This window comes from Equus przewalskii, chromosome 30 (genome assembly GCF_037783145.1).
Source record: "Equus przewalskii isolate Varuska chromosome 30, EquPr2, whole genome shotgun sequence".
Taxonomy (NCBI): Eukaryota; Metazoa; Chordata; class Mammalia; order Perissodactyla; family Equidae; genus Equus; species Equus przewalskii.
The window spans coordinates 9,423,336-9,447,161 of NC_091860.1; the positions used below are offsets into that span (position 1 = coordinate 9,423,336).

The 23,826-nt window shown below is 46.2% G+C and overlaps 2 protein-coding genes and 1 long non-coding RNA gene across 22 annotated transcripts in view; 1 reads left to right on the forward strand and 2 right to left on the reverse strand.

Moving 5' to 3' along the window:
• GAD2 (glutamate decarboxylase 2) overlaps positions 1-12,322 on the reverse strand; it is a 78,478-nt gene extending 66,156 nt beyond the window's left edge. Inside the window, exons 1-7 of the mRNA XM_008529164.2 lie at positions 12,157-12,322; positions 11,388-11,447; positions 11,052-11,201; positions 9,815-10,048; positions 5,047-5,137; positions 4,380-4,492; positions 228-343 (exon numbers count right to left, since the gene is read on the reverse strand). Coding sequence (XP_008527386.2) covers positions 228-343; positions 4,380-4,492; positions 5,047-5,137; positions 9,815-10,048; positions 11,052-11,201; positions 11,388-11,447; positions 12,157-12,232 — 840 coding nt within the window. The 5' untranslated portion in view covers positions 12,233-12,322. The remainder of the gene's footprint in view (positions 1-227; positions 344-4,379; positions 4,493-5,046; positions 5,138-9,814; positions 10,049-11,051; positions 11,202-11,387; positions 11,448-12,156) is intronic.
• A 2,251-nt stretch (positions 12,323-14,573) lies between these two features.
• LOC139080450 (uncharacterized) lies at positions 14,574-15,255 on the forward strand. Its single transcript, XR_011534973.1, has 2 exons — positions 14,574-14,702; positions 15,068-15,255. It is a non-coding gene; the product is annotated as an uncharacterized lncRNA (long non-coding RNA).
• A 1,301-nt stretch (positions 15,256-16,556) lies between these two features.
• The window catches only part of MYO3A (myosin IIIA), a 219,313-nt gene continuing 212,043 nt past the window's right edge, over positions 16,557-23,826 (reverse strand). For 7 of the 20 annotated variants that reach the window (XM_070600899.1, XM_008529160.2, XM_070600913.1 and 4 more), the window contains 3 exons: positions 21,171-21,211; positions 19,732-19,875; positions 16,557-17,208 (listed from right to left, as the gene is read on the reverse strand). In XM_070600899.1, the coding sequence (XP_070457000.1) occupies positions 17,091-17,208; positions 19,732-19,875; positions 21,171-21,211 (303 nt within the window). In that variant the 3' untranslated portion in view covers positions 16,557-17,090. Of the gene's footprint in view, positions 17,209-17,494; positions 20,042-21,170; positions 21,212-23,826 lie in introns of those variants that run through there. The other 13 variants (XM_070600908.1, XM_070600901.1, XM_070600907.1 and 10 more) reach the window with 9 other exon arrangements.

A 23,826-nucleotide genomic window follows, 5' to 3' on the forward strand; every position in this document is an offset into this window, starting at 1 on the left:
CAGAAAAACGAAGTGTAGGAACTAGGGGTAGAAGCATTCTGCTTTCTCTTTGAGGGTTTTCCTGAATTTCAGAAAGAAAGGAGGACATCTCATTTTACCCTCATTCTCTCCCAAGAAGCATCTTCTGGAAAGAGAACCTCTGGGGATAAAGCTCTTCCAAATACCATTCCTTCAGCTCAGGCTTTACAGAATATATCCTTAAACTTGGAAAGAACGGAAACACCTACATGCTCAGACGTGAAGGCAATGAGCCTGGGAACAGCGGCCATTCCTTTCTCCTTGACTTCTGGGAACATCTTAAAGCGTGCAATCAGCATGGCATACATGTTAGATATGGCGCCACCTAAAGTGCACAGCAACACACAGTTACCTTTTCTAGTCATTATCAATGTCACTTCACATGCAAGACACATTCCTTATTTCTGCCGACCCAGAGGCCTCCTGGGATACAGAAAACCTCCTTATTGACTATTCTCTGAATTGAATCCTCAGACTCAGGCACTAGCTAAGAGGGTCCAGAGAAGGAGCATCGGGACCAACACAGGGCAGATGCTACCTCATCTCCGCACTCCATGTCTGTCACCAAGGGGATCTACAGTTGATGCTGCTCTTGCTGGAAGCCCTTTGAAGAGGTTTTTAAGAACTAAGAAATTGTTGCCTTCCTTCCCAGCTTGCAAGTACGGTCATTCTGCATTAAGCCTGTGAAAATTCCACTTATATCCTGATGGAGAAGACATTTCTTTTTGTTTCAGCTCATGCAATGCCTTGCACTTAGACTGAGACAAATGAGTTGCTGTTCATGACGTGCACTATAACTCAACAATTTTTATAGAATGAGGATACACATCTAAGCCCATCTTATCATAGTCGTCTGTTAATTCCCCCCAAACAGTTCTTCCCTCTCCAAGACATCGTTGAAATATAATTGTATTCATTAACAAAACTTTATTTCATAATTACAGGAAAACACACAACTAAGGGAATTTTAAGTTCATCTTGAATTTCTTTTCCTGTGTTGCCCTAAGACTGTCAAGGATTTCATACCATAAGATTAGTATTTTATAAGTAGAGTCTCATTTGACAAGCAAAAAAAGTGAGCTTTTCTCCAAGATTGTTGAAAAGTTTAGGATTTTAGCTATCAGGGGAAAAGACAGATTGTTGTGAATGCAGATGAATATACAGGCATGGAAGTTGTAAGACCATGAGACAGATTGAAGGTACTATCTCCCCCTCTCACCCAAAGGGGGATGCACCCAGGTCTTGCCAACATGTGGGTGCTTTGTGTTCCCTTCCCTTCTGGTGGCTGAGGAGTGGAAGGGCTCTCTGAGCCAAGCTGAATAGCCAACGCAGGGCAACAAGTTTTCCCTCATGACCCCTGGGCACTGATGCAAGCAGGCAGCCTGATATAGAGGCTGGCTCCATCACCCGGATCCTGGCTCCGTCATCAGTCAGAACAAGGCCAATTCCTACCTCTTCTGGACCCTGGAGACTTGGGACAAGCAGAATCCAGGTCAGGCCTGCTCTGAGTAGGCACCCTATCTAAGAGGCTGACTGTGTAGGATGCTGCTGGGGGGGACCAGCTTTTAAAGGGTCTTCCACTCTAGCTCATGGTCTCTCAGTCCTGGCACTTAATGATATTCCTGGCTGGGTAATTCCTCGTGGAGGGGCTGTCCTGTGAACTCTAGGATGTTTAGCAGTATCCCTGGCCTCTACCTACCAGATGCCAGTAGCGCTACGCCCCCCATCCCAGTAGTGACAGCCAAAAATGTCTCCAGACATTGCCAAATGTCCCTTGGCAGGCAAAACTTCCCCCAGTTGAGAACTACTACCCTAGGTGTTCTTCTCACAGAGGCTGGGGAGAAAGGAGGGCAGAAGAAAGAGGGAAAGATGTACACAAAGAGAGCAGGTTTCACAGTGCAATTATCCAAGAAACCTCCAGCTCTGCCTCCCCCCTCAGTCATTCTCTGTCTAAAGGTTCAGCAATCCTGAGAGGGATGAAGAGGTTTCTGGGCCTCTGGACAGAGCAGCCTGCATTGTGCAACACAGGCATGTGACAGATAAATGAGCCCTGCCTGCTCTTATTTCCCGTGAATCTTCCAGGCAAAGGATACGCAAGCAAGACCTGAGACATTCTGAAAATCCTGTTAGATAGGAAAAGCTTTGTGACTAAGCAAGCTTTCCCTTTTTTTCCCCTCAATCCTTCGTGACTTGCTGAGCAGTGAAGAGTGCTCCAGTTCTTTCTGGCTCTCAGGTGTGGGTGACATAGCACAAGCAGATTTCTTCTAGAAGTCCCAAAGGACTTTCCACGAAGCTTGAAGCCTCTGGATGTTATGGATGGAAGTGTATGGCAACCTGAGCTGAGCTATATATTCAAGTCACAGACCTAACTCTTCATGTTTAGTCCTAGGCAGCGGGACTTTCAGATCTCAGGCACATAAGATGTGTGAATTTCCTATCCCCAGTCATTAAATTGTGAGATCCTCTAAACTAGGAATAAGGTTAGACGCTACCTAGAAAGCCATCCATTAGCTAAAAAAGATGTTATAATCCATCTCCCTTCTGTAACGCCTTGTAGAAAGTGGAGCAGAAACAGGTTGCCAATGGCCTTGTCTTCTGTCCTCTCCTCACTTTACAATGTCTACATTACACTGTAGCATGACATCCAAGGCTTCTATCTTGGCGTGAGAGCATGTGGGTGATCAAGCTTAAGTCTCCTCTACTTGATCATTCTCCATCATTGATGAGGGTGGCAGGGCAGGCCCTAAGTCCGTGCCTGACTTAGCAGAACTGCCAAGAGGATTCTTTCTCTGGGTGTGTATTTTCTGGGGCAGGTGGGTTCCAAGATGAGCCAGGTAAATTAGGCCTGGCTTAAGCGCCCTTAGGCAACTTTTCAGGGTCAACAGGAGAAGCTATTCTTTCCCCACTCCTGGGACCATTAAAAGAGAGCCCAGGATGCTCTTTGTTCCCTCAGGGACAGCTCAATCACACAACCAGCCTTATAAGAGCAGGAAGAATAAAGGTAGAAATGATGTTGATCTCTGAACACTACATAATTCCTCATGAAAAATATCTTAAAATATCATCAGTTCTAGACAATGATGACAAAGTTCCCTCAACAGGGGATGGTTTTCCAAAGGAAAACTAAGCCCTGAATTCCCTACAAAATAAAGGCTAGCTTAAAATTCATCACAGCTGGTGTTCAGTGACTTAAAAAAAAAAAGGTTAATTTTCCTTGCCATTTAACTAACACATTTTCCTTCAGCACCTGAGAAAATGTGCTGTACCTTTAAAAACATAAAATAAAATAGCAGATCTGATCTGGGAGGTAAAGCTACTTACTTTAAGCACTGGCCTTCAGGCCACTGTTGCTCATTTATCATTTCATCTTTTTGCCTTTCCTTTATTTTCTCTCTCTCTCCTCATCCCCTCGTCTTTGCAGATTTGCTGAAGAGAGTCACGACCTGGCCTTTGCTATGCCTGACACAATGGCAGGTGTGGCTCTGGCCTCCCCAGCAGGGCCATCTCAGAGTACCTCTCCCTAGGGAAGTACCCACCCCCTCCTGCCACTGATTTGGTGACAGTCTGCACACCAGGTTTCTTTTGCACGGGTCAGTGACTCTCTCTTCCCACTGCCTTCCTAACTTCTGTTTCTTTTCTGCATCAAACCAAGGTCACACACAGACCCAGGAGCCAAGGGCAGGCCTTCTCGTTTCAGGTTGATTCTCTCAGCTGGAAGAGGTGTAAATAATGGAGCTTAGAATGCAATGACAGGATGGAAAAGATTGAATGTCATGATAAAGAAGAAAAGGAATGAGAAACCTCTTGAAGAAATCATCACCTTCTTTTTTAGCTCTAAGAAATTGTCTCTGGAAGCACTCTCTGCCCACTTTGAAATTAGTGTAAATCAGCTTTTCTGCTTGTTACGTGAAAGGAATAGGGTACCTAGGCTCTATTAAGTGGATCTGCCTCATTACACACCCTCAAACAGAGAACACCTTATTAAATGAGGCTACGCCTCTCCTGTCACTAATCCTGGGAAGAGCATCAGAGAGTGAATTCTCTTATTAGGAATCTTTATTCCTTTGTTCCACAAGATCCATGCATCTTCTGTGTAGGATCACAGTAGAAGTACTGGGTAAATATCATCTCTGTTTACGCTCTTTTTGAACACAAACAATTAATATTCAAGCATGGGGTAGTTGGCTTGGAGCTGTGTTCAATGGTCTTGTGTACTTAATCCCACTCATTCTCTTGATCAACATACAGCCTATTTAACCTAAGCAGAAATATAGAGTAGATATTCAATCGTTCCTGTGTTCACAATGAGGCATTGCATGTCAAAAGAAAAAAGCACAGAGAGAAGTGGAAATATCATATACCAGGAGAAAATATTCCATCGCCAGAGCCTCCTGGCCAGCCAATGATTTCTCTCATTTTCTTTAATGTGACATATTCCAAAAGCACGAATACTGGAGCAATTTCATAGGTGAACCTGAAATGTAGTAATGGCCACATTTTACGTATGTAACCAAAAGAAATAATTCACCATTTCAATATCTACAGAACTATTTCCTTTTTCAAAGCCTACATTCACAAACGTTACAATAGCATTCGGCACAGAGAAAATTATGTCTTCTAAAGGGTTTGCTCATTTTTCTATATCCCGAAAGTCAAGAGCTTCAATTATTGGCTTAATGCATAAGGATCATTTATCATATTGAATTAAGAAAGAACATTGCAGATTAACATTATTTAAAAGACAACATCTGGTCTCATTTCTCATTCACAGAATACATAATTATAAATCCAAAATGCAAAAAAAAGAAAGTCGCTTCTGTGTTTAAAATTTTTTGCATAGCTTTTATTGCATTACAAATACACCAGTACTATTTTCTAGTAAGGTAGAACAACACTCACATACTTCTGAAGTTCATATCACTATTTCGGGGACTACTTAATAAAAGAGATTTTCACGTAAGAGGTAAAGACTATGGAATGTTACTAATAATTATCCTGGATTACACAAAACCATATTTAGCTACTCACATGTTGGTGTTTGCTGTTGATGTCAGCCAGTCTGCTGCTAATCCAACCATATCCAGTCCAGTGGAAAGTTGATTGAAATATCTAGGATGCCCTGAATACAATGGAACACCAGAATCAGGACTGCATCCAGTGAAAATAAATGCCTCTTGAACACATCTTCTCTAGCTAAAGAACCTTGAAAGATCCTTCAGTGACAGGAAATCCATATTCAAAAACCCAGGATGCACACACACACACACACACACACACACACCCAAAGGAGTATTTCCTCTAACAAGACAAACTATTTTGGGATTTGGTATTTCTTAAAACACATTCTAAAAATCTTCCTTTAAACATACCCTATAAAAATGTGGTTTGCAATGTGGATGCTAGTTTATTTCCTACCGCTTCTTTCAATATATTGCAAACTCAATATATTGCAATATAACATATTTACAAACTCAAATGCTAGTGTAATCCAAAGCTATTCAAAGCCAGGCTACTTCTTGTTTACACTCATGCTTCCTTTTTGTTGAAGTTTTTCTGGGACTCAGTCATACCATGACATCCGCTAGGCATGCCAACATTCATAATAATATCAGTGACAAATAGCAGATGATTACAAAAGACAAGGTACAAATGAGAAAATAGGACACTCTGCTGAGTGGTTTGCCCTGGATTCAAAAGGTGATGATTGTCTAAAGAAGGCATGGACAAATCTAATTCTTGTCAATTCTTTTCTGTCCAAATATTTGATTATAAACAGCAGAACTCCTTCATAGTCATGATTTAAAATAAAGCTGAATGCAGTCAACGTCACTGTCTTGTCAACAAGATACATGAAGATATAGTCAATGGACTGATCAGTCCACTAACAAGGCTTATCGAATTAACTTCTGGATTTCTCTCAAACTCTCTAAAGGGGCTGACATCCCAATACTCCTGAGGCTATTATTTAAAATGTGATGATAAATATCTCATTAGAATTCCGTTTCCTTGTCTTGCCCCATAAAAGCCTATCTATAAATCCATGATTGGCTTAGCAGCAAAAATTTTGGAAGATGAACAATTATGGAAATAGCATCTGATAAAAAGGCATCCACCACTTACTGGACACCTGTCTGAAACCTGGGGGATGTGATAGTCTCTCATGCCAGCAGGGTCACACAAGATAAAGGGAGGCAATGGGGAGAGCAGGGACAAAAGTCAACACAAGGCTTATCTCCAGGATGGAGTGCTCTCTTATCTGCCTCAGGCATGTGGCTAGACAATTAGACACTGAGAAAAGATAAGAGCTGGGAAAGAGCCTGCTTTAAAGGGATTGGGATTTGTGCAGCTCTCGCTCATTCTCCGGCATTGTTTTGCCTCCTATGGCCTTCTAGCTCTGCTCTTTTCCAGGCTGGCTGATGCTGACCCCATCAGTTTACGCATCCACAGAAAGTGGAACAGCCTTCTTTGCTGCTGCTGCTGCTGCTGCCACCTGGAACAACCCTCCACTCCTCTCTGCCTCATTGACTCCCCATTTCATTAGAGCTCACAGCTGAAATTATAGCCATCTTCTCCCTCCTGATGCCCCTTCATTTCTTTCCTTAAGTCATTTCTTTACAGCGAGGAAATTAATAAGGATTAGCCAATCTATCCATTAATCTACTCTCTCCATTCATCTGCATTTTCTGGATGAATCTGGCGTCTATTATCACACACTATTCAACTCTATGGAAACTTTGGCATAAAAACCTCTGCACAAAAATGGAGAGGGATCCCACAGCGTGTGCTGCGTCCAGGATATCGGACGGCCAAATCCACCCCAAAGACTACCTATGGGAAACCGTGGAAACAAGTTTGATGCTTTAATTGCTTGGCTCCCTTCTTCAATATATTTTTTTGACCTTGGTTTGTTTGCCTTTCACTTGACTCTTTCCTGCCTCAAAACTTTTGTACGCTGATAATGATGTGAAAATATGGAGGGAGAGAGTTTGACAAGTCAGACCAACGTTTCCTTTTGATTTTGGTAGAAATATTATATTTGCTCTCTCCCCTTGATTCCCACAGGCTGCTGGGGAATCCAGGCAGGGTTCTTTGAGAGAAAGGGTGTGAGAGACCTGCACTGGAGCCTGCCAGCTGGCCCAGCAGCCCGGACTTCCAGCTGCTGCCGCTGCCGCCCACACCGGGCCCTGTGCTGCGAGCGTGAGCAGTGAGCATCCCTGGGGGGGACGGGGGAATCCGGCGGTCACGCGCTGCCTGCGCAGCCAGGGAGACAGCGAGTTTAAAAGGTGAGATTAAGGTGCTCTCGCCTCTGGGACGCTCCCCATGGGCCAGGGAGCCAGGAAGGATGCGCAGCCCCTGCCATCAGCCCCAGGCAGCTCAGAGCCTGGTGTCCGCAATCAATTGAGGGCCCGAACAGTCGGCCCAAACTGCTGTCTTTGTACCGGCCACACACACGCAAGGACCGCCTCATTTATTCCTTTGTCTGATGGTTCCGTTAAAAAACTCAAGGCAACATCAATCCCTCTACACCCCAACCACCACCACCACCAAATCCAACGACGCCCCTCCCCGCCTCCACCCCCGCAAACGCTAATTATTCCAGAATTCTATCGTTCCCTGCAGTTTTCCGTTCCAGCATTTCTAAAAGAAATTTAACAATACACGAAGACTTCATTTTAAAGTATTCCCCCACTGCCCCTCACTCCTCTCCAAGCTTGGAGCCCAAGTGGAAATTAGGTTAAGGCATCTCAGTAGAAAGCAAATGATAATATGCATTTTACTAAAGAATCTCCCAAGAAGCATTAAGATGCCTAATGATAGGAGGGATGGTAACTACTTCACAGACCCTAACAGTACTAGTTGTCAAATACAAGTTATAGCACAAAAATGTATAAACGTGCCAGTCAAAAAGAGGTGTGTGCTGTTAATTCTTTGTGGGGGTGGGGGGAAGACCAGAAGACTGATTATGTTATGAATAATATTGATATTGAATTAATATTGATATGCCTTGCTTAGAAATCCAACTTAATCGGTCATATTTTTTTCTGAACTTTAAATGTAATGCATTAGAGCTACACTGAACTAACAGTTTCACAAGCATTATGGCAAAATCTAAGTACTGAATTGGCCCCTCTGTTCCTGACACGAAATGGACATTGATAGACAGAACCATTACTTTCATTGACTTGCAATTCCCATGATCTTAACTCTTTAAATTGCATTTCAGACAGCCCCAGCTTCTAAGGCTGAAGCTATGAAACATTTTTATAGATTCTTTTTGGTTTGGTAGCAATAAAAATAGCAGGTAGCAATTTACTATTAACATATTTAAGTATTGGGTTAAGGGAATGGATCAAAAAAACTGAATAAAAAGTATTGTTCTGCTTGCATCTACAGATAGATGAAAAGCCGGGCGGAAAAACATCGTTAATGCCTAGTAGATACATCATGTGGTTCCTCAGGAACATAAATGAGAATGATATCTAATAATTCTTCAAAAATCATACTCCACAGACTGAGTTTGATGGAAATAGCTTAGTTGAATTCCTTTCCCTATGAATCTACCTTTAAGCCTATACTCTCACAAACATGAGATAATAGCACAGTAAATCAGTTTCCTAAGGCTGCTTCTCTGCATACCTTTCCTCTCTATTGGTATAAAGAATGTGCAAAAAACAAAAAACAAAAAAAGAGCTAAAAATCACAGAGCAAACATTCTTAAAATGCTTTTTGTTGATTAGAATGATACTGATAATTCATCAACAAAAAATTTGCATTATGAAAAGATCAAGTTTTTATAGTAAGTAATGTACATGTAGTATTTTGCATTTTTATTTGTTTGCAAATGTTTTAAAGGCTACAAATCAATTTGGATCCACAAGGTCTCTCCCAGACATTCATTCATACTTATTTTTATTGCTTTAATGAAGTGTAGTGCCACCATGTAGCAGGATGATTAGAGACAATGTAAAAAAGGAAGTAATGGGGTAATCATGGACCTGAGGAGATGAATAGCTGACTTTGTGCAAATAAAATGAAAGCTTAGAATGTACCCAAATAAATGTTACACCTGGGGCTATAAAATGGACAAAGTATGAAGAATACTGTGAAAAAGCAATAGTCAGATTTTTAAAAATTTGCCCCTAAGGATATCTGATTCCCCTCCCCCCCTTTTCTTTATCTTATATACAGAGTGACTATGAAGCACACACATCCTTGTGTAACACGGCTAGTTTGTATTGTGTTTTATTGTGTGTGTGTGTTTCTTTAAAAATAGAGAAAACCCAGAGTTCAAATCTGGAGTCTTGGCCATTTGAGACAATGTTAAAATATTACTCGTCTGGTTCAGTGATTACATAGGATAGTTTGTCCAATTTCTGGCCATTTCTATCTCAAGGACATTACCAGCACTACGTTGGTATTTGGGCTTTTGTTTAGATCACATCTTTTGAGATTTGATTTACTTACTTCCTTCCTTGCTCCATTTTGGGTCCCTTCAACTGGCCTCTGCTGACAAATGGTTGCTTCTAGATCAGGGGTTAATCTCCATCGCCAAATCCGTGCAAGGCAAAATCTGACCATTTATACTTAGATAATGTTTCTGATATTATCAATCTCAGAAGCGTTAACACATTAGTAAAGGATGCTTTTGATTTTAATAATTCTAACAAGGACTATTTTTTAAAAAGTGACAAAAATAACTTTCTTATTTGGAAAATATTAGTAACTCCATAAAACAAAATATTTTTATAGAAAAAAATTGTAAAAAGGAAAAAGCTTTATTCTGATTGGACAATACCTGTTTTAATTGCATATTTTAAAGTTGTTTGGCAATGCATCAAAATTTCCTCCAGATTTTGTGGTTGGTCTGCCAATTCCCAATTATACTCTTGAAGGAGCTCATTAGGGTAATGGAAGTCAATCACTTTGGTTGATCTATCGAAACTTTTCACCACATACTGAAGCAAAATGTCCATAACATCTTGCAGAAACGCCAAAGTGGGTCTTTCTCCGTCACAAGCTGGCAGCAAGTCTAAAGAATGGAATCAAAATGCCACATTTTAATTTTACTATGAAAATATCCAGGTAAGATCTTGACCCGACAATTTCTCTTTGAACTGAGAGGTTTCTTTCTTTTTTTAAAAAAGCTTTTGGAAACGCAGAGCATTTTCCTTAAAGGGGAGGTATTTTTCAAAGACGAAGGAACGAGAGAAATTACATTTCCCCTCCCACCCCAAATTAATTCTTGCATTTCAATTCATCACTTATTGTTTGCTTTCTTTTTTAAAGAGAGTGTGCTTGCATTTATCTATTTCACAGGATTCGTCCTAAATGTTATTTCTCAGTAAATCATCTTAGATGATTATGGAAACACTTCATGTCAGAAATGTTTGGGGAATGCCTTTGGGCCAACCAGGAGAAGTGGAACATGCCCTGTTAGGATATCTGGCCTGTTACGAAGGCTCGCTGTTTCCAAAGTCAGTGTGTGTGTGTGTGTGTGTGTGTGTGTGTGTGTGCGCGCGCGCGTTTGGGTGACCGGGTGTGTAAGCGCAAGGGAGTAAAATCGCGCGCAGGTCTCTCGTGAATAGAATCGTTCTCCTGTGAAATCGGAGCTACAAATTACTCTTGTGATCTAAAGACCTAGAAGGTCTCAGCAATTCTGAGCTGGAAACCGAGTTCCACCTGAGGCCTCAGCGGCACCAAGAAGCCGACGTCGAGCTCCGGCGCGCGCGGGCGCCTCGGCCACCCGCAGACCCGACGCTCTGCGGAGGGAGGCGCTGGGGAAAGAGCGCGGCGGCCCCAAAGACCCCTCGGAAGGCGGGCACCAAGCGCCACGCTGAGGCTGGGATCCGGGTTCGGACCGAGGAGGCGAGCCTAGCGTTTCCGTATTTCAGATGAAGATTTTCATAAGGTCCGCCTCCGCCCTCCAACTGGATGTCTCGGGTTAGGCTCCCGGCGCCGGGTCCCTCCTGAGTGCGGTGGGCGGGGCAGAGCGAGCGGCAGTGGCTCCAGGGGGCCCCGCGACGCGCCTTTACCTGTTGCGTGTAGAAACGCATAGTTGACATCGGCTTTGGAGCAGCTGCAGGGCTTCTGGTTGCAGGAGCAGGCGGCCTTCCGGGAGGTGGCCCGCGGGGGCTCGCTCCCGCCGCTCTCCGCCGCCTTCTCGGCGTCTCCGTAGAGCAGGGCTGGGAAAGACACAGAGCGCGCCGGTCAGCCACCCGCGGGGCCCGGCTCCCTCGCTCGCGCCCATCCTTTGACAAAAATCTGCGACTCCGCTGATGGGGATGCGGAGGTGAGACGGCAGCTCTGCCCTCGCGGGCCCAGAGGCGCCTGGCCAAGTCTGCTCCCCTCCCCCGGGCACTGGCACTCACCGCATAGCTTGTTTCCGATGCCGCCGGTGAACTTCTGGGCCACCTGACACCAGGCTCTCGCTGCAAGGAAAGACAGGCAGGAGGACAGCGAGGCAGAAAGAGAAGAGCAGACGGACGTGTGAAATTTCGTTCTATGTGAACAACGTCAATAAATCCGGGGTCCACGAGGGGCCGCCTGGGGCTCGGTAGAACGGGCAGGTGCGGGAGGTGCGCGGGAGCCTGCCGGCCCGGCCCGGCCCTCGGTTCGCTGATTTGTTTCCCAAGGAGAAGCCCACATCGCCGCCCTTTGCACTTGCCTTCCAGGTGCCAATCAGTCAGGCAAACTCCCCTTCCTGCCTCGCTCGGGCGAGTTTTCCTAGACACTGAGGCTATCCATTTCCTCGCAGGCTCTCCTTCCAGACCAAGAATTCTCTCCTCTTTCCCATTTTTCCTTTCCCCACCAATACTCCATTTCTCTCCAGGGTCCAGACACCAAGATGGTGGCAGTGCCCCAGGCCCGTGGAATTCGGTGTCGAAGAGACGCCTCCGTGTTCGGGGGGCTCTCCCAGACTCTGGCGAAAAGGGCCCGATATTTCTTTGGGCTTCTTCCCCGGGAATAAGGACCTGCATGGGGTTTGGTGTTTTGGACCAGCAGGGACCTACCCCAAGACCAGGGCGAAGCGTCTTAAGTTTACTGCTGCAGATGGGAAAACCTCTTTCGTCTTCCCCCAGCCCAGCAAACTCCAGTCCATCCGCAAAGCTTGCCTGCTGCAGGTCCCGGTTCTCCTACCTGTGCCAGGGTTCTCGGGATCCCCGGAGCCATCTTCAGACCCAAAGGACCAAAAGCCGGAGCCGGGAGATGCCATCTGCGCTACGAGACTGGAGCAGGCAGCCTCCGAGTGCGAGCTGTCGGCGAGCTGCCCTCGGCTCGGCCCTGCGCGCGCGCGCGCGTGTGTGCGTGTGTGGCGGGAGGAGGGCACCGCACGGGGACCTGCGGGGCCGCGCGGCAGAGTGGGTGTCACACAGGGACAGGGAACGTGCGTGTCTCTGAGTGCGTGCGCGCATGTGTTGGGGTTAGGGCTTGGAGACGCGGCAACGTTCTGAAAGCGGTGGAGGTTAAACAGGGAAGAGGACCGAAGGGTCTTCACAGCCGGCAGATGAGAAAGCACGGATCGCCCGAGTGATTTTGAAGGAGAAGGAGCCCGATAGGGATGGATGAGGGGGCGGTGGAGGAAAAAAACGGGAGAGGGAGGGTGTTGAATCGTGAGGGTGCGAAGTAGGTAGTGCGCACGAACTGGAGTCAGAGTGTGTGGGTGGGAGGCGTGCCGCCGAGCCCCGGGAGAGCCGGAGGCGTGAGGTTGCCGGCGGCCCCCGCCGGCGGGGATGCGCTGTCCAGAGTGCTAACGCGGCTCACCGCGAGCTGGCCTCAGCTAGGGGTAGACCCGAGAGACCTTGGCGAGGCGGGAAGGGTGGCCGAGGCGAGTGTCTTATATACGCATCGATTGGCATATTGTTTGAGATCTGGCCCCGGCTGCGGGGAAGGAGACGCGGTTCCCATTCGGGTGCTGAGGTCGCTGTGACCTCGAGAGCCCGGGCAGCTGGGCAGGAATCAGGATCGGTTCTGGAGCTTGGGGAGGGGACGATGGGGGAAGGGCGCCTGCTCACTGATGGGCTCATTTCGGCTCCTTAGTAGAGCCTAATGCCTGCCTACTGAGCCGCGCGGTCCCCGGGGGCGCACTATTCCTGCGCTTCGGAGCGCGGTCGCCGGACCCACTGTCCAGGTTCAGACTGACGGCTGGGGAGAGACTGCTGATTGAGGCAATTAAAATCCATGCTGGAGTCTATCCCCGAGGACCTCAGGCTGGGGAAAAAAATAAAACGAACGGAAACTTCTTGGAAGGGGGCGAGGGAGAGCAGCTAGAGCAGGCAGGATTGAAGGCTGAGGGGGGTGGGATCGGGTCATTTGGTGACCTTGGCTCGCGGAGGCATGGAATGGCCCGCTGCTTACCCGTGACGGGAATTGGTGTGTGCGTGGGAGGCGTGCACAGTTTCCAGCTAAGCAATCTGAGCTTTCCAAATTCGAGGCGGAAAGAAGGCATCATTTGCGGGGCCCTCGTTTTAGAGGGCCTCAAATCAATGACCTTCCCCCACCCCAAGAGAATCTTCACGATAGCGTGGGTTGGGGCTGGCGGGAGGGCGAGATTCGCTATTTCTGAGGCCGGGTGAGAAGGAGTTTGTCCTTTCCTGAGAAACTCAAAATCTCTCCTCTCTTACAATTTCCTTTCTCTAAACGTTGCTAAACAAAGGAAGGGCGCCCTGAGAACTTGAGGGTCGCCGAGTTCGCGTTGCCTTCCTTTGGCAGTCGAGATCAGCGTCAAGTACATCTTGCCGCTCCTGGACTCGCTGAGAAGGGGAGGAGGAGCCGGGGTAGAAAGGGCCGCGTCCGGCCTCCCGGGGCGCGCATTCCCCGCGTGCTGCTCCCCTTAGGCGAGCGCTTTTCACTTCCATTCTGTTCACAATCCATTCTTTCTTTGACCTCTTGAACCGAGTCACCCAAGTTGCTGCCAAAGCAGACACTCAGGATCCTCAGTCTTGGCTACCACCCCTCGACTCTCGCTTAGGAAGGACGTCGTGGGGGCCGCGTGCAAGCCCATGTCCTGTGTCCCCACGCCCGCGAAGCCCTGGTCAATTGTCTCCACAAAGCTTTGTCCTCTTCCCACGTGCCCCAGCCAGGAGAATCCGTAGGATCAGCGCCGCTGCCGCCGCGCCCAGGCCCGGCAGTGGGGGCGGGGAAGGGCGATGGCAGGGCCCCCCAGGCTCGGCGTAGAGCTGGCAGTGCCGAGAAGCCAGTACCAGGCCGCCGGTGCGCGCGGGGCACGAACCCAGGCCCCAGTCCGGCCGCTTTTTCCGGCGCTCCCGGCTCCAGTGCTCCGGTGGACCCAGGTAACAACTCCAGGGATGTAAGGACTTCGCGGTTCCGCCGTCCTCGCCGCGGGCAGGGCTGCTCCGCAGCTCTTGCTCCAGATCCGAGTCGGAGAGACCGGTTCTTTGTTTAAATCCAGGCCGAATCCTGCCAATGTTTTGCTTCAAGCCGTCAGGCTGGCGCTGCAGAACTTTTCTACTACCGAGGAGGGGTCGACAATATAAAAGTTCTTTAAAACAATTGTTTAAAACACACACAAAGCCCCGAAGGAAGAAGTGGTTTAAAGCACTGGGAAGGCAGAAATCGCAACACCTGGATTTAACGGATTTTGTTTTTAAACGCAATGACCTAAAACGCTACCGTTTAAACTCCACTGAATCCCGTAGCTCCGGAGTACTTTGAGTGTAATGGAGGTATTTACGCTTTTTTTATTTAACACACCCTACTTCAGATGCACACGGGGATCCGATTTCTCTTTTTCCTCACGCCGTCCCTCCCTAGACGGCAATTTGCTTTATAAAGATTTCCATTTCGCCAAAGGGCCCACTCCCCCCTCTCTCGGGCTGGGGGTTGGAGATAACAAAAGAGCTCAGGGAGGTAATAATTACAGTCATTAGTTCACAAAGGAGGCAGCCACCGAATGGGAAGGGGAGGCGGCCAGCGCTGAGGAAAGGCTTTCGAAGGCCCCTCCCCGGATAAGGGGGGAGAGACCCGCGCTCCGGGGGGGCCGCCCGCCGGCCGAGTTCCTTGGTTGACCTATTTCTCGTCCGTGGTTTAGCCAGAGATCGTCTTGCAGTCCCGCCAAAGAAGAGTGCCTGGTACACGTTTTCCCTGCTGTGCTCCCAGTGCTTAAATGTCGAAGGACAGAGAAAGAAGGGGAGATGGAAAGAAGGAGAGAGAAAGAAAATGGAGAAAAACAAAGGAATACAAAAGGAAAAGGGACAATAAAAACACTGCAACCTTTCACCAAACGTTTGCCATTCTTTTGTCCAGTTCCACTTGAAAGAGTGGGGGCCGCTTAGGGAAGGGGCCTGCTGCCTCCCCATCCAGCAAGGGCAGGGCCGTGCTGCCAGGGCTCTGGGCTGCAGGGGCCACTCCGGGAGCCTGGATTGAAGAAGGGGCCTGGTAGTGAAGCGAAGCTCGACCCTCCACCCCCCGCCCCCGCCCCGGGGCCTCCTGAGGGTGGGTGGACGGGTGGGTTGGGGCGGAGCGGGCCGCGTCACCTCGGGTTGCAGATATACCTCCCCACCCTAGCCGAGGCACGGTGCCCCGCGGCGCTGGTTTCGCTGTGCTAGGCCCAGCCTGCAGCCCGGAGTCTGGAGCCAACGGTCTGGACAGCAACCGGGGTGGCTCCTCCCTCTGAGTGCCAACTCGAGAAGAGGCCGAGGCGCGAACCCAGGAAAAGAGCAGGGCCTATAGCGCACCTGGACCCCGAGCTCAGCCCGCCACCGTGGGAGGTGTGCCCTCGCGGGGGTTTCATCTGTAAAATGAAGAGGCACGACTCATCTCTGGGGACCTTCGGGCGCCAATGCTTTGGGTTGGAGAGAACATTACACCCAGTGGGCAAGCGGCACATCAAACGTTATCAGCCGGCCGCACGCACCCTCACTCCCCCCTGGGCACGGGGTTCTTGGGAGCAGCAGCCGGGGGACCCCACAGAAGGGACAAGCCTGTCCCAGCCAGAAGCCTTCTGCTATTCAGTCATCCATGAAATCACCGCGCTCTCTTCTTTACCCTCTCCAGGCCGCGCAGACCAGGAGGGAGTCAGCTGCATAGAAGAGCTTAACCCGGGTTTTAAAATAAGATGCAGTCAACCGAAGAATGCGAACCTCTGCCCACCCACTGCCCTCCCCTCCATCTCAAATACAGCAAAATTCGGAGCACCGGAGATGGTCTCAAATCTCCAGACTAGGAGAACCTAAAAAAATCTGACAGTTCAGCTCAGTGGCTGGACCAGAATTTTTACAGGCGGGCCAAAGCCACCCACACTGGTTGGGAAAGCTGTGTGGGTGTGTGTATCTGTGAATGTGCGTGTGTGCCCGCCGTGTGTGGGCGAATTGGGGATTTGTCGGGAGGCCACGTTTGTGTCGTAAGGGGTTTTAACTCGGATGGTATGTTTGTTTGGGGTGGCTGGGGGGCGGGGTTGTACGCTGATGGAGACAGAAGGCTCCTCACTACCCTCCCCGGGGCAGGGCCACCTGCACAACAGGACAGCAGGAGCCTGGCCCCGAAGGGGAATATGGCGCACCAGCCCCGAAAGACACGGATTCTACAAGGTACTTCCTTTATTAAGTAACTTGAATAACCAAGAGAAGGCAAAGCGCGAGTCTGAGATGAAATTCGTCTTCAAAGCTACACCCCACCCCGGTTCCCCCCTACCCAGGCTTTGTTCTCTTCTCACAGACTCAGTGTCCCGCGGGCCTGGGAGAGCCAAGATAGGAGAAATCTTTGAAGTCACTCAAATGACAAAGGAGGGGTCGGCGAGAGCTCAGGAGCAGTCGGGTCCACAGAAGGACTCGCAAATAAGTGACCAAAGAGATGCATTGGGGGTCAGGCACAGGGATGCCCCAACTGGCCGGCTGGTGGCAGTGCAGGGTGCGGGAGGGGTCTCAGTTCTCCGCCTTCGGAGCCGCAAAGACTCGCCCGGGCCCTCGAGGGGCAAGCGCAGCGGGCAGCCCCGCCAAGGTCAGGGCCGCGGCTTCGGCGCCTGGTGGTGCCAGCGCCTGACCGTTCCCCGCCTCGGCCCCCGCAGCGCGCAGTCTCGGGCACGTTCCGACGGCGGTGGCTGCCCAGCAGCCGGGCTACACCTGCTCGACGAGGCGCCGGCGCTGGGAGGTTTTGCGCAGGAGCCTCCTGTAGTCGTAGGGGCTGGCTGCGGGCCCGTTCTCCTCCTCCTCCCGGCTGTCCGCCGCCCAGCACCTGCGAGCGAGACCCGGGCCGGAGCGTCAGCGGCACCACCGCGCGGAGCGCATCGCGGCCCACCCGGAGGTAGGCGGGTTCTCTTCCCCACACCTCCCACCAACCACGGACTCTTAAACACGTCACATTCAAAACAGGATAGTGGCCAAACGTTTCTGCCATCATTTTCTCAGCAGGTTTTCAAAACTCCTCTGAGTGCAGGAGCAGAAAGGCTGGTAGAACCTGGTGACTTTGGACGACAGCTAAGTAAAGGGTCAGAAGGTGTCGTTCAAAAAGGTGAACTTCGTTTGTTTTGAAATAACTTATAACCATAAACAAAGATTTATTTTAGTACCTTGATTAACACATTCTGTCAAACAGGAAAAGTCAAGGTGCCTAAAGAGACAACCGTCATTCTGCATTTTAAAACTGCTCAAATGTTTCTAAAAAACGCTCTCCCCAAATCTGACCAAACACTGTGTCAGCTTTTTCAATGTTTTCAATGAGGCTGTTGGGCCAACTTTCCTGAGCCCACTGTTGGGAGACCCTGCCGACCTTCCATTCTGCAGCTTGCCTAGGGAAGCGGGCTGTTCTTTCTCCAATAACATCTTCCAACACATAGTCTGGCCAAAAGTTTCTCTAATTGTCCCAGGATGTCCTTTAGAGCTGGTTTTTTTTCTATTTTTGTCTTCTATTTTAAATCCAGGATCCTATCTTCGTTTCCCTGCTGCATTCGGTTGTTTTGTCTCTTTAATCTGCCTTAGTTTAGAAAAATCCCCTCCTGAAGTTACCTTGCTCAGCTTTGTTAGATATCCCTTCCCTCTAGAATCAAGCTCCTTGGAGACAAAGATCACACCTTATGCACCGATGTATACAACCCCTCTTCAAGCACCCAGCATGGGGCTTTGCATAGGGAGGCAAGACAGAGTGGTGGTTAAGGTCACTGACTAAAATCAGAAAGGCCTGTGTTCAAATTCTGACTCCATCACTTATTACCTAGGTGACTGTGTGCCGTCACTAAACTTTGTAGATAGACTGAGCCTTCTCATCTATAAAATGGGCAATAACAGTAACTGCCTCACAAGGTTGCTGGGGGATGAAATGAGATAATAATGGAGTGCCCAGCACTCAGTCAATGCTAGGTAAGCACTCAGTCAATGCTAGCTCCTAGCCTTCTTATTAACCACATATGCATAGACACCGCTGGAACACCAGGTGGTACTTACGGGATACAACGCTTTTACAGCAGCTGTGCATTTGCTGGTGGGGGAAGGGGAAGGATACACGGGAGAGGAGGCAGACTGGGTTGTTAAAATGGGGAGCAGGTAAATCAGCGCAAAGCAATTTGAGCAGGGAGTGAAAAACCTTGGATTTTAGTTTACTAACTCAGTGTGTGGCTTTGGGCAAGTCACTTAATCTTTCTGGCATTTGGTATTCTCCTGTATAGAACTCTGTGGTTAGACTAGAACATCTCTAAGCTCCAACATGTTATAGTTCTGGATCCCAAGATGCAAGAATACATCTTCTTTTGGAGACAAGGGGTAAAAATTATAGTTCAGGTAGACTCTGGAAAAGCAAATAAAGATAGTAGCCACCACTTATGGGCCACCTCCCCTTTGCCACGTCTGGCTCCACACACATCATTTCATTTAATCTCTAGCACAACATGCTGAGGCAGTTATAAGTAAATCCCTTTGCAGATGTGGAAACAGCAGCTTAGAGAGGTCTAGAAACATGCAAGGTCACTCAACTACTAAGGGCGGAGTCAGGATCCAAATCTAAGACTGTCTGACTCTAAAACCTCTTCTCTTAACCACCATGTCACACTCTCAAAGAGATGAGGGAGGGTGCCTGAGTGCCCCAGGCTGACAGGATGTTTGCTTAGGGTGTTGGAAAAACAGCTTTTTGTTGGCTGCCATTGCTCCCATTTCTCATATACCACGTTTCCATCTTATTGTGTGCCCTCAATTTCAAAACTTCGCAAAGAATTTGGAGGGGAAAGAAAAAAATTCCCAAAGTAGTAAGTGAGCTACAAATGGTTTAAGTTATTTCATGTCAAACAAAGTTGGTGGTAAAGTGAGAGATCAAATCCAAAATACATATTTCTATAAGAATCTTTCTCCCAAATATTTTTTGGTCTGACATCACTGATTCTGAGAAATTAGACAGCATAATTAAGAAACCAGTAAGTGACTAAAATTACATTGGTTAGAGCTTAAACACAGACTTTGATTATGGTTTATTGCTTATAACTAGGATGACCATATAATTTATCATCCAAACTGAGGTACTTTTAAAAGGAGGTGCTATTAATGATTACACCAAGAAAGTCAGTATAAACTGAGATTGTGCTTGAAAAACTGGGCTGTCTGATTACCCCATCATTATACTCATGTTTTTACTTTTAAGCAACATACCAATCATAAGGTGTAATTTTCAGTAAAAGTGCTTTGTTATTAGTCCACACACAAGATGAAAGTGCTTTAGAAACAGAATTGTGAGGATAAAATTGAAAATGCTGTCTTTTAACGTGCAGTTTATTACCTTTCATCAGCTTTAAAACACTGATTCTGGAGTTCTCTCTGTTGTCTTCGTTCTCTTAAACTAGGGTTATGTTCCTTTGGTCCAGAATGACTGGGCAAAAATTCATTATAATAGAAATCTTCCAAATCTAATAATTTTCCCTGACTGTAAATGAACACATAAACACACCATAGTATGAATCTAACTTTCTACTCACTTAAACTTACAGGATACTTGTTTCTTCTTTTAAAGTATTTTCTGTAATTTAGGAGTAATATGCACATGCCAATAGAAACAGGAGAAGTCTTGAAATGCGCCAAAACAGTATTTCCTAAATTAAAAAGAAAAACAAAACCCTCACCTCTTACCTTTGAGAGAGCATTACCTGCTGGAGCAGCTTTTCCTGGTTCTATTGTGTTCAACTTGGCACAAAACTAGTAGTTACTAGACAGCTGATGATTACAATGCTTCAGTTTGGCCAGTAGAGGTCAAGGTTCACAACCAACCCTTGGGCCACTATGAGAAAAGCTGACCTTTCTGTCATAGCACACAGCATTTTCCAATTTTATGTCATCAATACATTGATGCACACAATGTTTCATGGTCCTACCTCCTTCACAGGTAGCCTTCTGTCCTCCCCCTACCTGTTGGGCTTTAGGGGAGTAATTTCTGTGCTGGATTTTAGTTCCTGCACATGACATACACACAGGGTGTGTCCTCAACCACTTTGATTCTTGGATTTACTCAGCCCACAGTTCTGGTTCCTGTGGGGCTCAGTATCTGTAGTCTGATGGGCCTTCATTGAGGTAAACAGGCATCAGTCTGGAAAACTACCAGGTTCACAGTGCTTCTAGGGAAAAGTGCTCAAGTTACGGATATTAATTTCTAAATCAACTCTCAGAATGCCACCGATTCATAAATCGAGAACTCTGTGTCTACTGCAGCTTAATAGAAGAACCTTCATCTGCTACTGGCACTGTCTGGAAATTAGTTGATTGAAATAGTGGTATAATATTAAGATAGTAAAGCATTGGTGGGCTGAAATATTATAGGAGGAGGGGAATAGTGTGAATTTAAGTGTGCCACACCTGCAGGTGACACAAGGTAAACAGGAGTTTGGGGAAAGAAAGTTTATGGACACGGGCATGTTCAAATCACTTAATCAAAACCATCTCCAATGAGCAAGAAAAGCAAGTTCTGTATTGGGACAGTACAACTCAATTCCAAAACTATTTGAGTTCTTGGTGTATACATTGCAATGTGCTAGCTCAGTATATTTCCAATAGAAAAGACCTTATAAATTACATATACATCACATATTTATAATATAAATGTATTGGGAGCACTCCACTTTCCAAATCTATCCACAAAAACAGGTGATTTTTAATCATAATTTGAACATACAGATTTATATTTTGGTTTGATAAGATGACTTATTGAAATCTAGAAATAATATTTACCTATCTTTCCTTGGTCTTCGTTTTTCTTCTTGGATTGACTTCTAAAGGGAATAGAAAAATTTTTAAAATCTATAGAATAGTATGATCTTAATGTAATTTATATATTACCATAATCTTAATATGTAAGTACATATTCTTATAAAGCTAATTCAGGACTAAGCAAGTGGATATAATATTTTTAAAATCTAAAGAAATATAATGTATGCACTAATTATGAATTTGTTATTATTTTTACCAGGACTGGACTGGAATTAATCTTTGCATTCTATGTGAAAGAAGAATTTACCACACAGTGGCCAGTACACATAAGATTACATAAGGTCTGTCCACCCTACAAATGGGAACAAAATGTTAGAATTTCCAGAAAATCCATCCATCTATCACAAATGCAGTGGTGATTCAGGCCGGTTAATGAGGCTTCTTTGACGTCTTGCTTACATGTCATCCTGGTCTGCAGGTAAAGCAGATGATGGCCAGTGGGGGCAGGTGCAGCAGTCCACAAAAGGATGGAAAGGTGACTTCATTAACCTGGAGGAGCCCATTTTTATGGCTTAAAAGTAGCAGCACAGACGATATATACGTTCATTGGCAAAATGTTTTCACAGTTGAAAACTTTATGTATCAGGGCACAAATTAGAATATTTAAGTATAGAAGTAATCAGATATATTTTAACCAATACTTCAATCTAAACACTAACAAAATGGCATGTCATCTTGTCTTATATACAAAGTGACATTACCTTTTGTATTGTAACATTAGTGCTATATTTCACTGTGTGCTAGCTCAATATATTTGAGCTCATATATTTGTACGTTGCAAGAGCATATATGTCTTTTAGGCTGAGAAAACAAACCACCTTGAACAAGCTGAGGATATTATAATTGTGGAAACCCTAATGTAGATACCAAGTTGGCTGGCACCATAAAAGTGCAAGATAATAAAAACAGCAATCAATAATGGTGTGCAAATATTGAGAGTTTTCCCCAGTATTTTTAGACAAATTAAATCATTTTTTCTCATGATTTATCATTTATAATACACTAAATGTCAGATGAGTCAAATAGTGCATAGTTTCCTTTATTCTTATTTGTCAGGATTTTAGTGGGTGGATGAGGTGGAAGGGAATGTTTAAATGCATGAGGTCTGGGAGTAGCCCATTCAGGAAACAGTGTAAGGGGCAGGACATCAATTACATTCCTGTCCTCCTCCTCATTTCCTATTACTTCAGATTCTTGGTCCAATGCCCTAGGCTAGGAGGTGCTTACAAATGATTATATTACTAGCATAGGTACCTTAGTGGTCCAGTTATGATCCCCGGGACCAGGGTGGTGTTTGTTGTGGTATTTGTTGTTGTTTTAATATGATGGGAGGTCCTGACTCCTTGATCTATTATCTGAAAAAAAGTTTCTCTTGATCTTGGTAACAATTTTCTACAATCCAAAGTTATGCTTACTTGATGGCATGATGTTGAGTGACAGAGATCCCTTTTATACCACCAAAAGTCAAATAATGTTCTGCCCTTGAATTCTCAAGCTGGTGAGGACCCCTTTTTATTCTAGATCAGCATTTCTTTCTGGGAGATGGTGTATATAAGTTGGTTCTCAGTTACAGGAATTCTTAGAAGAGGAAATACGGTCCAGGCTTATTTCACTCTTGGCCTGTGCTAGAATATTCTAATGGAATATAATCCAATAATATATTTTTCCCAAAAATTATTTAAGATGGTTTTAATAGAAGCAATTATACAATCAAGGTAATAAAATAGAAGTTTAAATAAGGAACAAAGAGGACAAAAGTGTGTTAAGAGGGAGAATACATTTGTCTCTGTTTCCTAGTGGCTAAGCCTAAAAGGGAAGCACAGAGCTGTGTTCCTCATCATGAAGGAAGGAAGGACAGGGTACCTCATGGGAGAGGATATAATATGCATTTTATATTAGGAGCATTTCCTGCTAAGACAAACAATGTTTTCAATTATAGTTTTGAAATTACAAATGACAACTTGAAATTTGAAATGAAGATAAAGAAGCAAATGTCCTTTGGTAGCTTCTTGTGGAACTGGAGTAAAGAAGAGAGAAAGAGAAGGAGATAAAGATAACCCAAGGAGGAGACTTTCCGGTGAGGGTATTTGTTGAGGAGGCCTTTGAAAGAACAGAGGTCTCGGCTCAGAGGACTCCGAAGAACCTGTTCCTCCGTTAGCTACATCACACTCCCTCCCCGTCCCACCAGACATAAGGAAAGGCATTTTATGACAAACTTTAAAATTCATATCCATTACGTCATGGTGGACACACTCTTACATCTCCTTTGGAAATACGCTATTTATTTAGGGTCTTCACAAGGAGGAAGAAAGTAGCCAAAACATAGGAACAAAAAAGACCTTGGAGTGGCCAAACTACCTACTGCTGTGGTTCAGGGAAAGTATTGGAGAAAATAATAAAAGCGGAAGGGACCTTTGATATGACTGTGTTCAATTACTCATTTTTGGAGGAAACTGTTGGCCCTGAGTCACTTTTCTTGATGGCTGCACAGCTCCTGAGTGTCAGAGCATGCACCACACACCATTCCAACACACCATCCCAACACACCATTCCATACCATTCCAACATACCATTACGTCACACAGCATCACACCACACACCATCACAACAGGGTGTG